We start from the raw sequence: 16,726 nt of genomic DNA, 5'->3' as shown, positions 1-16,726 counted from the left end.
TGATGTTGGCTATAGGTTTGTCATATAAGGCTTTTATTATGTTAAGGTTTTAGTCCCACTTTGCTGAGAGTTTTTATCAAGAAAGGGTGTTAGATTTTGTTGAATGCTTTTTCTGTATCAATTGGTATTAATATGTGATTTTTATCTTTCAATTTTTTTATGTGATATATCACACTTATTGATTTGTGGTTATTGTACCAGCCTTGTATCCCTGGAATAAAGGTCATGGTGTATGATCTTTTTATTGTATTGCTGGATGTGATTTGCTAATATTTTGTTGAGCTTTTTAACATCTATGTTCATCAAGGATATTGGCTTGTAATTCTCTTTCTGTGTCATGTCTTTACCTGACTTTGGGATTGTAATGCTGGCTTCATAGAAAGAGCTTGGAAGTGTTTCTTCCTCTTGAATTTTTTGGAATAGTCTGAGGAGGATTGGTGTTTGTTCTTCTTTGAATGTTTTGATAAAACTTTCCTGTGAACTAATCAGGACCAGGGCTTTTGTTTGCTGGAAGTTTTTTTTTATTACTCTTCAATTTCATTGGTAGTTATCGGCCTAGTCAGGTTTTCTGAGAGTTTTGGAAGCTTTTGTTTTTCTAGGAATATGTCAATTTCATCTAGGTTGTCCGGTTTGTTGGGATAGAGTCATTCATAGTATTTTTTTAATAATCTTTTGTATTTCAGTGGGATCGGTTGTTACTTCATCTCTTTCATTTCTGTTTTTTTTTTGTTTGTTTTGTTTTTTGTTTGTTTTTTTTTGTTTTAATTTGGGTCCTCTCTCTCTTTGTTTCTTGGTGAGAAGCCTTGAAATCTTATAAGGATAAATGGATGAAAGTCTTCATTTTCTTGTAATTGCTTCTGGCTATCAAAGGGCATAGATCTGCCTTTCCCTGGGCTCAGAGTTTCTCCCTGACAGAGGAAGGAGGAGCAAAAGGGAAGGGGGCTATTTGCGCAGGGAAGAGGGATTTTGCGAAATCCATGTTAGTCTGGTGTCCCTGTGAGGTGACATGAGTGATGTCCAGAGGATGATGCATTTGACAAGCTGCATTTCTATTGTATTCCAGAAATGACAAACTTGACAAGAAGGTTAAAAGGCACAATTCAAAAGTGAGGAGACTTATAGTAACTAAAGGTCTGGTGAGAGATAAAAAGCCCATGTGGTAAAGGGAAAGGTTAACTTTACATGTCCCAGTTTAGGCTGGAGGAGTGGCTTCCCTGGAGGAAGGTGAGTCACACCTGTCTGAAGCCCTTCTGCCCATTATATTTAAATTAAGCTAAAGGAAATATTTGAAGATTTCCCCTGTGTGAAACCCTGGGGCTTTCCTGTCTGAACCATATAGGCAGAAAAAGGAAAGCAGTTTCAAATGAAGCTGATAGACCATCCATATTTCATTGACCCAACTATAAGTCCAAAGCGTTGACTCATTTCAGAAGACAGTGATGCAGTTGGTTTCTAGAGTGAGGCTTGTGTGAATAGGCAATCAAGTAAATAGGCAGGCACCCTATGAAAGCAGAAGCAAGGAAACAAAACCAAAGGTTAATGCTCATAACAAATCACAAACCGGTTGAGAAGACTTTTGGATGCAAAGCTTTTGCTGGAATTAAAGCAAGCAGTGACAATCTGATAGATTTTCTGCAGTTTAACATCTCTGGTGATGTTATCAGGTGCTGAGATCTGTATGGCATACACAGAGATAGCCTTCAAAATAAAAATTTGAAGAAAATTAATTGTACTGGAGTCAAATATCCACAATTGGGCTTTTGGTTTTTATTGTCGTGCAATTTTTCTTCCTACAATTATTCTCATTTTCTAAGAGACTGCATTTAGTCCAGTTTTAGTTCGGTCTGAGTATTTGCATAAATACAAGAATAGCAACTGATCAAACAAATCACACAGGCTCTTTCCAATTTTCTTTTTTTGCCATCTTTCACAAGGAATTTAAATATTGAGCTATACTCAGCCCCTCAGGGCAGAGAAGGCAAGCTACAGTCTCCACCAGGCTTCATCTTCAATACCTGTAGGTTTGGGTCAATTCCTTAAGTCCGTGAGGTCCCCAAAATGTCTTGCCATCTTTCAGCAAAGCAATTTCTGTTTTTTATTTGGAAAGATTGCTATAAACCATGTGACCAAGTAAGGTATCAGGCCCTTTCTGCTATGGCTTCAGTTGGCTTTGGAAGTCAATCTCAATACCTTAAGGCGTCTGGTGACATCCAGAGTACAGGCATGTCTCTCTTAGACATCTTGGTCAAAATCTTGGTTAATAAGACCAGATCATTTGAAATTGGTCTTATTGAATATGTGCAAAGAAATGTATTGCCATTATGCACTTGTTAAGAATTGTCAGACCCTGGAGGTATCATGTAGGGAGAAAAGGCTAAAAATAAGAAATGAGCATTTTCAAGATTGGCAAACGTATTTCATAACTTTTAGAAATACAGGTTTGCTTTATTTACTAGCAAATATATTTATACTTCAAGAGACATATTTCCACGGAGATAGGTATCATATAGTAAAGTTCACTGGTTTAGCAAATCGTAAGTGAACTGAGTTAAACTGGTTGGCTCAAATAGCTGAGGCTCAGATGAGATTTATTTTTTAACATTTGCATTTCAATAAATAGCTTAGATAAGAGTTATTGGAGATGAGGTATTAGTACTTTAAAGGCAGACAGTCCTTTCCTTGATAAACCTAGAATAAAATTTCTTGCCAGAGTAGGCACTCTCAAGGCACTGTGAGTGGAGATCGCATTATTTATTGACTTCAGGGAGTAAAAATCTTAAAAAAAAATAAACAAAAACAAACTTGACAGGGTGACTTGATAGCTGAGGGAGGCATAAATGTATTCTCTGCTTTCCAGCTTTCTGTCATATACCAGAATTTGGAGTGGCCTATGACACCTTAGCCACCAAGGTCCCACTGCCATCCTACCTTTGCCAGCCAGGGGACTCACATTCACCCCCAGTACGAAATCTCTCCCAGTATGCCTGGGATAGAGACTCTTCCCCAGATAGTAATACAATTGTCCAGGTTTGGGGCCTCTAACTCCACACAAGGGATTCTGATGGCCTTTGACCTTACCGGAGGTTTTTACTCTTCGTTGTCTTGGATGGGAAAATATGGCTTTTAAAACCAGCCTTTAATAGCTGGGCTGGCAATCTGTTGCTGTCTCATTTCCTAACAGCCTCGGTCCCTTGGCAGCATGAGACAGCTTCCTTTAAGAGAGAGGGAATATCCCTTGTTAATCTGCCAAGACAAAGATTTAACACCCGGGCCCTAGAGTTAAATTCTGTTTGTAGTTAATTTCCAAGATTAGGTAACAAAAACCTTTCATTTCTTTGAGCAACTGTATATTTGAGGCTTTTCTCTATTAGTTATGCCTGTGGAAGAAGCATTAATGACAAGTAGTAATGTTTGCATGAGCCAAATTACAAAGTAGCAAAGTTTGCATGAATCAAAATACACAGCAGTTTCATCTGTAACCGAGACAGTATCAGTCGTGAGCAGCTCCTCTGACGGGCTGCCACGTTGCCCTTAAGCGACATGGCTGCCAGGGCAGTTACAATTTACAACTTCCAGCTTCAAGTAACAGGCTGCCAGGCCTCAAGTAACACGAGGGAGGTGCCCTCTGACCTAGTGATGATTGTAGTTCCCATCCCCTGTGATGAGCCAGGGAGAGGGTGGAACCAGGCAGGTAGCGGTCCTGGGCTTGCCAGGGGCGGGGTCCTGGTAGCAGCTTTCTTGGAGGCTTCCCTCTGCATTCAGACTTTCTCTGCTTTGCCTTCCCCTATAGTTGCCCAGCCCCAGGCCACTAGACCCATGAAGTCCAGGTGAGCTTTGGTTGGGGAACTTGCAGGAGTGTGGGCAGGAGGCAAAATTCTGGGTCTTCAAGCAGCAGCAATCCAGTCTGTGGCCCACCTCCGGGACCCCTGCTCCGCAGCACCCTGGGTGCACTGTCAGGGCAGAAGCAGAGGGAGGTGGGAAGCAGAGGGAAGCGAGGGCTGGGATGGTCCTTGGCTTGGAGCTGCACTGGGCTGGGAGTCTGGCCTTAAGCCCCCAGCTTGGGATGCAGGGTTGCTGGCCCCTCCCTGGGCTTAAGCAGGCTGGAGAGCTGGGGTTTCCCAGGCCAGGAGTAACTGTCGAGGCAGTAGTGAGTGCATGCCAGCTCCCTGGGTTTTGCATTCCCCTGGCACTCATTTGCATGTTGCGCTGCAGGAACCCATAGCACTGGCACCAAGCTGGCAATAAAAGGGTGTTCCCAGGTCAGCCATCTGAGTCCTGTGGAGTGGGAACCGAGAGAAGTTAAATTGTAGCAACATAAGCAGCATGCGGAGAGAGAGAGTGGTTAAGAGAGATGAGTTTTGTAAACAGGGAAGAGTATGGGCACAAGGCACAAATTCCATAATAGTATCAGGTCATGGACCTTCTCGGCATTTTCTGGAGCCTGTTGCGTCTTTGGGGCTGGGAGCAGGGTGTCTCTTTCTACTGGATTTGCATCCAAAGCAGTAGAAGCTAGTTAGGGCAGAGAAAAGGAAGCAAAAGACTCAGACAAGCACCAATCCAGGAGACAATGTGAGAAATCCTATATAATAAAAGGCTAATATGCAAATCAACCGGGTGGCAGAACAACTGGATGCTATGATGCGCACTGACCCACCAGGGGGCAGATGCTCAACACAGGAGCTGCCCCCTGGTGGTCAGTGCGCCAGAAGCCAGGCTCATGGTTGGCAAATGCAGTGGCGGTGGCAGGAGCTTCTCCTGCCTCTACAACAATGCTAAGGATGTCCGACTGACAACTTAGGCCCATGGGGAATGGGCCTAAGCCATCAGTCGGACATCCCTGAGGGCTCCCAGACTCTGAGAGGGTGCAGGCTGGGCTGAGGGATCCCCAAGTGTATGACTTTCGTAAACCAGGGCTCCAGTGAATTATAAAACTCCCAGGCTAGGGAGAGAGGTTTCTCACCACAACCTAGGCCAGCTTTTTTCCCTTTGGAGTACAGGCCAGGTGCAGACAGGAATGGCAAGTTTGAAGGCTACAGGCATGCTTCGGCCGGGAAGTAGAAGAGAAGGGATGCTTTCCATAAGTCACTTCTCCTGGTAGGGTCTCATCTGGGTCACCATCTGTGACTGGATATGAGAGGTCTTATCCTTGCTGGTGGCTCATGAAGGTGGAACTCTTGCACTATCCCAAGAAAAAGAATTTTCTGAGACTCACACAGGAGGATGAAATATGATAGAAGGCTTTATTTCTATGGAATTAAATCCCCACGTTTCCAAAGCCCATTTCCCTTTGTCCTGCCATAGAAGAAGTGTAGCTTGGGTTTCAGCAGAGCTAAAATCAGAGCTAATGTCCTCAGTTTCCATTCCAGGTCTGCACAGTCCACTCCAGCATCAGGATAGCACACTTTGTGTTTCCCCACTGCAGTCCATCAGGCCATTGCATGCGGGGTCTACAGGTAAACATGGCTATGGAGGAAACACAGGCGAATGCAAGGAAGCCAAGAGCGAGCCAAAAGCACAAGAGAGAGAGAACTTCTTTGTTCAGGAGATTATGTGTTTCCAAATTTTCATGTGCTTGCAGTGGCCACGCCCATTCTGGCCAATGATCTCTGTCCCCAGGTTTGACTGACAGGCAAGTACCTTCCCTATATCACCCCAACTTTACTCGGCATGCATCTATCTTTCCTTTGTTGGGTCCCTTCTCCCAGTGTTTTTCAGGGAATAGGCCAGTGGTTCCCTGGAAGTGCAAAGTTGCAGCTTCCTTGTAAAGCTGTCAAAATGACGTGCCTATAATGTCTGGCCTTCCCTCTTTGCTTCTTTTCTATTATTAATAACTAGCTAATTACAACAATATCAGCCAGACATTGTGAATCAAAAACTGTAGGGATGGGGCCAGCAATCTGTTTTTATAAACCTTACAGGAGATTCTGGTGCATACTAATTTTGTATATGACTGTGATAATGATTAAATAAGATAATCTAAGTACAAAATAAAGGTGCTTTGATAACTATAACAAATCATCCGTGTTTTAACTACAATTATTGTGATGATAGTGAATATTTTCAGTAAATCTCTATGAGCAGATTGTGCTAATTGGAGTTTACAAGAATACAACAGGTATAATAGTCCTTACCTTCCAAAAATGTATAGTCTAGAAAGATTTATAATGAAAAGGACAATTGCACTACTGTGGGCCAAGTGCTGTCCTCAGGGTTTACAGGGTGCCATGGGACCCAAATAAGTATTTTTTAAGTCAGACAGGACACAAAGGAGGGCCTCCCAGGGTAAATGTTATTTGGTCTGTGTCTTTAAGGATAAATATAAGTTAGCCAGATGGATGAGAGGTTAAACCATCTTCCAGCCAATGAGAATAAGATGTTCTGGAAAGATGTAGAAGTGCAAAAGGGTACATCTCTCAGGTGAAGGTCTTCCAATAAGAATAAAGAGTTTATGAGCAAAGAGAAAATTGAGATCAAACCAGCTGTGCCTTCAAGAGTCCATATCAGAAAACAGTCCCTGTGTAAAACCACTTCTGGACAGGACTCTAAGAGCTGTGAGAAAGTAGTACAAGGTTTGAATTAGGGAAGTGAACAATGTGACATCAGTCTGGAGGCAGAAAATTCAGTGAGGAGCCTATTACAGGACTAGAGAAGACACATGGATGAGATAATTCGGAAGTAAACTGTTGGAACTTTGGGGATTGAGATGATGCAGTAGAGGAATGGATATAGGCATCTAGAAATTATTTCTAATCTTTGAAGAAAGTTTTTTTTATCTTCTTCTGGTGCTAGGAATGCTGTATTTCAAAATAGGATTAAAAGTCCCTTTAGTTTCATAATTGTTAGGAAGAATGCAATCAAATATGTTCTCCCCATTATCCTGAGTCAGTGAAAAGTATTGGATTAAGTTACCTAATTTGCATTTTAAGTCTTTTCTAAATTTGAATATGCAAATATCAACATTTTAATGAAATAACCATGCCTCTGCATTGGCACTTCATTTTTCCTTTTATTACTGTAGCCCTATTTGAACAGTTGAAGTAGTTAAAATTAAAGAAAATAATAAAAAAAAGAGTAAACCTGCTGCCTGTTCCCATGAATCCATGCTCAGAAAATGTGTGGCTCTTCCTTTTCCCTGGCAACGAGACACAGGAACTGGGGCCAACATACAGATGACAGTAAGGATGGGAGGAGCCTTTGTTCCAGGTTTTAGTGGGTAATGAATGGGTGTTACCAAGCACATCCAGAAATAAGTGATTTCAGAGCCCCTGGGTGATAGTGCACTAATAGCAGAAGACCTGTTAGAATTAAGGGAAGATTAGCATGTTGGCTCCAACTGAGAGTGTCTAATTATATTTTATTTCTCCCTTTCTCCTGTTTTTGTTAAGAAAACAAACTCTTATGCACGGATGATGTGGGACATTTATCTTTCCCTTTCAGGTGGACTCTCCCTAATACTTCTAAATTTTACAAAATATGTTGGAGCTAATTAGTCAAGTAGGAAATTAGTCTGAGCAAATTAATCACCAGTGCTCACAGTGGAATTTCGGTGCTTTGTGGCTCAGAGATTATTTAGTGGCTTCTCCTGCTTTCTTATTTCCTGTAAATGAACTCACCCATGACAATCAGGATGGCTTGTTAAGGGCTCTCCTCCATTGTCCCACTTCCTTTCTGCTGGCACAGGCTCAGCACGTAGCCCTGAAAACACAGTCAGAGCTGATGCTCTCATACTAAGTTGAGACAGCACTTCCCTCTCCCCGCTTGGAGCACATGTGTCTGATGGGTAGAAGCCTCATTGGTTTGGGGCAGAGGACTGTACATTGCAGGCACTGAGCATATTCAACAACTGCTTTTCCTTCCCCTACTTCTATAACTGAAGTAAGAACCTCCAGACATATTTATATATACAATTTTTATTTATAGTATTTTATTATTTCCATCACCGTCTATCTCCTCTATGCCCTGTTCCACCTTCACTCTCCCCTACTCCCTCCCTGACCCCCTCAAAATCACCACATAAAAGCAGAAGCTGTGGCAATGGCCTTTCACTGCTTTGTAAGTCTTAGCCAATGCTCAGGCAAGGATGGGAGACAGGGCAGTTGTCAGATGCCAGTTCCCTGGAGGGACAGTCTGTTAGGGCATGAAGTCAGCAGGGGACATGACCATGATTTCTACCAGAAACTAAAATCCTGGGTATGGAACAGCTTGGCATAGATAACACTTCACAGTCTACAGTGGACTTTTATATGTGTTGTTTAATTCTTATACACATTCTATGAGGTGAGTTGTAATTGTTACTGCTCATAATAGGAAACAGAAGTCATTTGATTCTCCCATAGCTAGAAAATGGCAAAGATTAGCCTCAAACCCAGGTGCCCTGACCCTATTACTTACTCTTTCCTTAGCGCCACCTGCCTCCTCTACAATTAGAGATGTTTCCAGAGTAAAGCTTAATGTGATAAATGGACATTTCCAGACCACGAAGACCAGAAAGTTCTCCTAGTGAAGCTCTTCTAGAAGATAAACATTATAAAGTTAACTGCCATTATAAACAGCTAAAGTCCTACTTTGGGGAGACATGGGAAGCAAAACCATGTAGGGAATAGAGCAGTCATTGGCTGAGGAGACCAAGAGACATGGTTGAAAATCTCATTCAGAATGTACCCCTGGGTGATTTGCTACTCAACTGCTCTATGACTGTATTTCTTCAACTATGAAATGGGGAAATGATTCCTCTTCTGTAACATTATTGTATTACAAATAGTATAGTAAAGCATTTAGAATATTGTTGAACACATAGCAGGTTTTCAATTGTAATTCCTTTGGGGCTTTATATATTGTGGTTTTCTGAAGCATGGAATGTAAATGTAGAAGATACTGGCTCCTATAAACAAAAATGATATAAATGAATTTAATAATCACAACATGTTGCTATAAAAAATGCCTAAGAAAAAGAAAAACAAGTCTACTGCTATAATGCGAGATTATAAATCTAATCTAAAATATATTCAAAACGCATGCTGCTTCTGAAGGGATTTTCCTTCTACATCCTTAAAAACTGCAATATTAGAGTAAGGATGGCTGCAAAATTACAGTACAAGATATAATTCAGAAATCTATAGGTTAATTTGGGATTCCATAATAACATATTTGAATATATTTCTCCAGATTCCATCAATTAGAAATGATTTCTATATTCTTGGATGACCAATTTTTATGTAACATTTTATAATACATATGTATATATACACTGAGTGGCCAGATTATTATGACCACCTGATGTTTGTAGGCAAATTAGCTATAATTTCACGCTGAAGTTCCTAGAGGGCCAGACCATTATAAATAGGGAAGCAGGTTGTTTACCATGACAGTACAAGTGATTTTTTTCTGAAGATATGGGTAAAGAACATGATTTAACAGCCTTTGAACGTGGGATATATATTATTATGAGTGGCCAGATTATTATGACCACCCCATCAGTATTTCGTTGGGCCACCTTTTGCCTTCAATGCTGCTGCGATTCTCCTTGGCATTGACTCCACGAGATGTTGAAAGGTGATGCGAGGAATCTGACACCATTCCTGATGAATAGCACTGTCCAGTTCTGTGAGATTTGATGGTTGTGGAACCAGCTGCCTGATGGCTCTTTCAACTTCGTCCCACAAATGCTCAATTGGATTGAGACCTGGTGATTGTGGGGGCCACCTAAGCAAGGTAAAGTCTCCCTCATGTTCTTGAAACCACTCCTGTACAATACGAGCACCGTGCCATGGCACATTGTCTTGTTGGAAGAAGCCATCTCCATTGGGATATGCCATCAACATGATAGGATGAACTTGATCAGCAATGATACTTAGGTATGTTGTGCTATTCAGACGTTGTTCCACACGAATTAAAGGGCCCAAATCATGCCAAGAAAACATGTCCCAAACCATAACACTGCCCCCACCAGCTTGAAGTGTTGTACTCATGCATGTGGGGTGCGTGCTTTCATGCTGTTTCCACCCAATTCTCACTCTGCCATCTGCATGATGCAGCTGGATACGTGATTCATTGGACCACATGACTTTTTTCCAATGCTCAACTGTCCAATCTTTGTGTTCCTGTGCGAATTGAAGACGTTTTATCTTGGTAACTGCAGACAGCAAAGGTGTTGGAACAGGCCTTCGGCTTCCATATCCCATATGATGCAGTGTACAGCTAATTTGCCTACAAACATCAGGTGGTCATAATAATCTGGTCACTCAGTGTGTGTGTGTGTGTGTGTGTGTGTGTGTATACATATATATATATATATATATATATATATATATATATATATATATATATATATATATATATGAACATTTCATTCTTTAGAATAAATATAATTTAATATATCACCTGTTCCACAAATGTATAGTTGAGATTGCACATTTTTCACTTTCTGGGTCTGGAAATACAATTATTCTTGAAGCAATTCTTTCATCCTCTCCTTTAGCACTTTTTTTAAAGCTATATAATTTATCTTAACAAAGGAAAGCAAACATTTTTTTTTTGTCAATTCTTACCCAAGGATATTTTCCAGAGAGTGGAAGGCAGGTGGAGAGACAGAGAGACAGAGAGAAGATTGAATCCAGGACCCTTCAGTCCATATGCCAATGCTCTATCCACTGAGCCAAACCAACTAGGGCCTTTAGCACTTTTTTTAACCTTGTTATATTTCATATATTTTAATCTCTACTTTGTATCTTGGCATCACACAATTGCACAGACCTCCCTACACCCACCCCACTCTAACAACCATCCAGCTCTGCCTTAGATGGCCCACCAGGACTGATCTTCTCTGGTTGGCATCCTAATCAAAGCACACCAAGATCTTCCCAATATCTCATCCATTCTCCCTGTTTGAATGGAGTCTAGGGATCCAACTGCCACAATTACTCTGAACACTGAATTATCCATAGAAGAGGTTTAGTATGACAAAGAAAGATAAAATATATGTTACATATTCTTACTTGCTTCTTTTTGCAACCAAGCTAATGTTTCTCCTTAGTGGAGAGGGTTGAGGAGAAGGAGAAAAGCAACAACAAAAATATTAAACTGAGAAATATATACATGATATGTTAATTTCTGAAAATTATTTGTATGGGTTGTTTGTATATTAGTAGACAGCTGGTCTTAAGGAAATCCATATTGTATTGTTGAAAGTTAAAGCCAGTATGATACAGAGAGATGTAGATGCTTCTATTACAATAAACACACACATGTGTGTGCGTGTGTGTGTTCTATGAAAGAGTAAAAGGAGTGGAAAGAGACATACTTGGCTGTTTATATTAGTTATATAAGGAGGATGGAATTACATAGGGATATGAAGGGTTGTATTCAAACATACATTACTTTAAGCATGTATTACTTTTAATCTGACAAACATCAAATAGGAAGGAAGTGATGGTTTGGAATCACGTTGGTGTGGAGGTTACAATTTCTGCTTCAAGGAACAATTTGTTGTTATTGACAAGAATCTTTAAAGTATGTTGTATTGATTTCAGTGAAAGAGAGAGGGAGAGAGAAACATCAATGGTGAGAGAGAATCATTGATCAGCTGCCTCTTGCATGCCCCCTACTGGGGATCGAGCCTGCAACCCAAGCGTGTGCCCTGACCAGGAATCAAACCTTGACCTCCTGGTTCATTGGTCAACACTCAACCACTGAGCCACAGCAGTCCAGGGACAAGAATTTTTTGAATCATAGATATTACTGTATAATTTTAAAATTTCAATTCATACTTCAAAATTAATATATATTAAAATTCACAGATAAGCCCCCTTGAAAACACATATAGAAAACATTTGGTTTAAATTAGGCAGACTGGCCCTCGCTGGTTTGCCTCAGTGGATAGAATGTCAGACTGAAGGGTCTCAGGTTCCATTCTGGTGAAGGGCACGTACTTTGGTTCCAGGCTCAATAGTAGACCCTGGTCAGGGCCAGGGCATGTGCGGGAGGCAAGCAATTGGTGGGCCTCTCACATGGCTGTTTCTCTCTGTTTCTCCCCTTTTCTTCCACTTTCTCTAAAATCAACGGAAAAAATATCTTCGGGTGAGGATTAAAAAATAATAATAAATAAATATAGCAGACTGATATACAAAATATACTTACGTGAAAACTTTTGAGCGTAGGATACTCAGTTTCTTCTAAAATAACTCTTTTAAAGGATTTTGTATTATAAATATCTAACTCATAATTTCATTCATACTTCTTAAATTCAAAATTCCCTTGGCCAAAAGTGACAAAAATTCAGCATACTTTGAAACTAATTTTGGCCCTTAAAATACATTCCTTTCTATTATTTTTCTCATGGTAGTTGATAAGATTATATCACCTTGATCTATTCTTTAATATAATTGTTCTTCAGTAGAAAAATAAATAAATAAAAATTCCGTGATATAGATTTATGTACTATTTAAAGAAAGGTTATATCCTGTTACTTTTTACAGGTATATTTTTACCAATGTAAAAATAAATTGCTTATCTTTCATTTTCCTTTTATCAATAGCATCTATATTTATTTCTATAAAATTATCATCAAAATATTTTCCAGTATAGTTGAAATTTTTCTTTCAGTAAAAAATAGTCAAAAGAAAAGTCACTTAATACTCTATTTGTTGATCACCAGAAGAGTGATTATATATATATATATATATATATTTATACACACACACACACTATGGGTAGATAGATGATAATATATAAGTACACACATACATATATATATATAAATAAATAGACAAATAGAGAGAAGATAAATGATCGAAAGATAGCATACATTTGGATTTTTCCCATTCATTTTTTAACTGGTATTTTCAGATAGTGTCCACTGACACTATCTTAATAGGCACATTCAAATACCTACCCTCTATCTAAAGGGAAGACTAGTGTGATCCTCGTGCCAGTGAAGTGGCATTTTCAAAAACCCAAGGATGCCCAATTAACCAAATGAAAACCTGTCCCTGTCTCTAGGCCACACCAGTTTGTGCACATGTGAAAGACTGGCATGTGGAGTCACACTGTCAACTGGGAACTACCAAGAACTATATCCTGAGGATTATGAGAATAAAAACCATAGTATTAATGTATGCATGTAAAATAATATTAGATGTTTTACAAGGTTACCTAAGATGAAAAAAACGTCTTTAAGCACTTTAAAATGAATGACAATTAGGAAAGAAAAATATTAAAATGAAGAATGAGAATAAAAGAGATAAATAAATTTAACAAATAAATAAATGAAAGAATACATAAATAAGAAACTCAAAAGAAAAAAATACTCCATTAATCAACAGTTCTGATTTATTTTAATTTGAATTTCAGAAATATCCAAACAATCAAATTGTCTTAAATTTCTACCTTTTAAAGAATACCTCCTAAGGAAAGAAGATATTCTTATGGACCTCTTTAAACCTCTAAGCTATTTATATTTAAAAAAGCTATTGCTTTTTGAAAGAATTGCTATTGATCATTCAAGTTTTCAAATTCAAAAGAGAGATTGAAACTAAAGCAAATGTGTGCTGAAGAAGCATTGTTCAATACACAGCTTTTAAGCACACTATTCAGAAGCTGGTTTTTAATACTATTTTGTAGCATATACCATGAACCTGGCAGGAAATTCAACTAAACCCTTTTTCATTTGTATTGTGTTATTTCTGGTAAACAAGAATGTGTACACAAATTTTCATATCCATATGCAAATACATAATACCAGAAGTATTCTACCACGTTTACCACTTAGAAATAAATCTTATCTCTCTGAGCACAAGCTAGTCTCCATTTCTGAACTATCTGAAAACTATCCATATCAAAGGAGATGCTCCCAATGTTACATTTCATCATGTATGTCCCTAAGTAAAACAAAGGTAGTGAAATTCTAGTAGTATTCCTAATATATCCCATGAGATTACTAACCTGATTCCAAATCTGTGAACTTGAAGGATCATGTGTTTTAAAGAAAAATAATTGTGCCCTGTAATTTGTATTAATCCATAATTTGAATTTCTCTATCAGTATCTGAAGTAAGTTAAATCACTTTTTTAAAAAAAATGTGCTAGCTTTTACGTTTGAGACAAATGAGTAAAGTAATATGGACACTGGTGAAAAACAAGTCAATTTTTGAAAACAAAAAAGGAAGTCTCTGAAAACTAAGTGCCCATTTTATAATCTAAGAGAAGATAAATCACGAAAAACATCATCTTACACAATAATGTGAAAATAATGAAATTTAATTTTGGCTTCGGTTTAACATTTTTAGTTTCTTATCAAAGTTACCCACATTGCAGGCATCTCATTGTCTATTGACATTCATCGTTTTATTCCATGACAATACTACTAAAATATGTTGTTGCTTCCTTTTTGTTTTTCTAACTGTCATCTTTTATCTCATTTCCAGATGTCATCAAGGATGGGCCGGAAATCGATGCCACATCAAAGTTAACCAATCCACTGCAGATCCCACATACTCTCAGAATAGTAGGTGACATTGTGACTAAACAAATCACCGGGTTTTTGAGTGTCTAATATTTTTGACTGTGTGTGTATCCTTTTCATTGGTTTGAAATTCTAGATATATGGACTCTCCTGGGTATTGGATTTGCTTTCCTGATGACTCATATTATAGTTGCCACCTTGTGTTTTCTTGCAAACAGAAAAGCACCAGTAAGGTAAGTGAAACATTTCATTTGCTATATTTTCCTTTCATTCCATTTTACATGCAGGTAACTTTGGTGTTTTCATACTTCATGACATCTTTCTCTTACTTACTTATTTTTTTTTAGTAAAGTTGACTTTTTAGATTATGTTAGGATCATTTTTGATGACAACAAAAAGGAGAACATGGCATTCTCCACTGATTAAAAAGATAGAAGGGGATAGACATCCAAGTTCATGGTGGTGCCCAGGGAAGACAGCGAACTGCAAAAGAGACACTTCCTTGGCCTGCCCAGGAAGGCTGAACTCTAGCCACCAGCTTTCCAGGCCAAGACCCCCATGTCCTAAGAAATGCACAGGCCAGAGGCCAAGAGCTGCTGCACCTGGAGGAACTTTGCAGGCTGGGCACAGGCATGACACAGAAGACCTCACAGTCTACTGTGCTGGTCAAGATACTAGGAATAGATGAGTGGATAAAAAAAGCTATGGTACATTTACACCATGGAATACTATGTAGCTGTAAAAAGGAAGGATCTCTTACCTTTTGAGACAGCATGGAGGGACCTGGAGAATATTATGCTAAACGAATTAAGCCAATCAGAGGAAAAAAAGTATCATATGTGGAATTTAAAGAACAAAATAAACTGATGAACAAAATAGATCCAAGATATAGAAACATGGAACAGACTATGGAATCTCAGCAGGGAGGTGGAGGTGGGTGGGAAGAGATTAACCAAAGAACTTGTATGAATACATACCTAACCCATGGACAAAGATAACAGTGTGGTGAAGGCCTGGGGCAGGGGTCCAGTGTGGGCTAAAAGGGGTCAATGGGAAAAAGAAGGTCATATACTTATATAATACTTTCAACAATAAAGATAAAGTTTTTAAAATGATGCTAGGAGCTTCCTACCTAATACCCATCTTCCCATCACCTGTATGGGATACAGGTCACCCCAATAAGGAAAGTGACTATCTTTTCCATGAACTGAACAAGATAAAGACTCAGAATAAGATTTAATACAATTTTAAGATATTGAAGAAACACATCATGTCTTGCATGCTGAGTCTGTGGCCAGAGATTTGGATCAGCTGCAACACCGATGTGTCACAGAGCACAGGATAAGTGCATTTTCCTTGGTGTCAAATGGTATATGCCACCTGCTGATGAATTCTTCTCAGGTATCCAGCCTGCAGTCTTGTTAAATACCAGACACCAAACTTGTTATCATCAATTAAAGCAAAATTATTCCAGAACTATGGTGTTCATGAGAAAAAAAAAATCTGACATTTTTAATCCATTACTATCAAGAAGAGCACACTGATCTACTAATTCTGTGGTTATTTATTATGAGTATAAAATGTGCCAGACAATGTAGATACAAACATGAATGAGAAGCAGCCTGGACCTAAGGGAGTTTGTAATCTAGTGGGAATAACATACACAAAGCTACTAATTGAAATACTGGTCCTATGCTAAAATGTATACATGTATTAGTATTCTCCAAAGAAACAAAAACAATAGCTAACTATATTAGTGTTTCTGTCATATAGATCTATGTATATATATTTAAATATCTTATATTACATAATATATAATGTGTAATATTATATATTATGCTATATATTATATTACATAATATATAATATTAATATATTCATTTATTATATATACTAGTAGCCCTGTGCACAAATCTGTGAGCCAGTAGGTCACTGTCACCCTCCTGTAGCTCTCCACCCACTGCCCCGCCCTCCTGTAACTCCCCCCACTCCCCTCCCCGCCTCATAGCTTGCTGCCCTGCCCCCTCCTTTAGCTCTCCGCAGTCCCTTGTACCTCACTGGCCCACCCTCCTGCTGATCCGTGATCTGGTTGTGAAGCTCTTGGTCATTATGCCTCAGGGTGTAATGGCTAATTAGCATATTCTTCTCTTGTTATATCAACGTATTGTATTAAAATATATTATATATTAATGTAATATAGTAAGATATCTTAAGGGTAACATGTAATTATATATAAATAATAAGATATATTTTCATTTAATATATATTA

The 16,726-nt window shown here is 38.8% G+C and overlaps 1 protein-coding gene across 1 annotated transcript in view; it reads left to right on the top strand.

Moving 5' to 3' along the window:
- The window catches only part of MALRD1 (MAM and LDL receptor class A domain containing 1), a 496,818-nt gene extending 481,935 nt beyond the window's left edge, over positions 1-14,883 (top strand). Inside the window, exons 29-31 of the mRNA XM_023758060.1 lie at positions 14,420-14,499; positions 14,594-14,690; positions 14,805-14,883. Of these exons, the coding sequence (XP_023613828.1) occupies positions 14,420-14,499; positions 14,594-14,690; positions 14,805-14,883 (256 nt within the window). The remainder of the gene's footprint in view (positions 1-14,419; positions 14,500-14,593; positions 14,691-14,804) is intronic.
- The last annotated feature ends 1,843 nt before the right edge of the window (positions 14,884-16,726 follow it).

Source organism: Myotis lucifugus, unplaced genomic scaffold (genome assembly GCF_000147115.1).
Source record: "Myotis lucifugus unplaced genomic scaffold, Myoluc2.0 scaffold_121, whole genome shotgun sequence".
In the NCBI taxonomy this organism is placed as follows: Eukaryota; Metazoa; Chordata; class Mammalia; order Chiroptera; family Vespertilionidae; genus Myotis; species Myotis lucifugus.
This window is presented reverse-complemented; position numbering and strand designations above follow the sequence as displayed.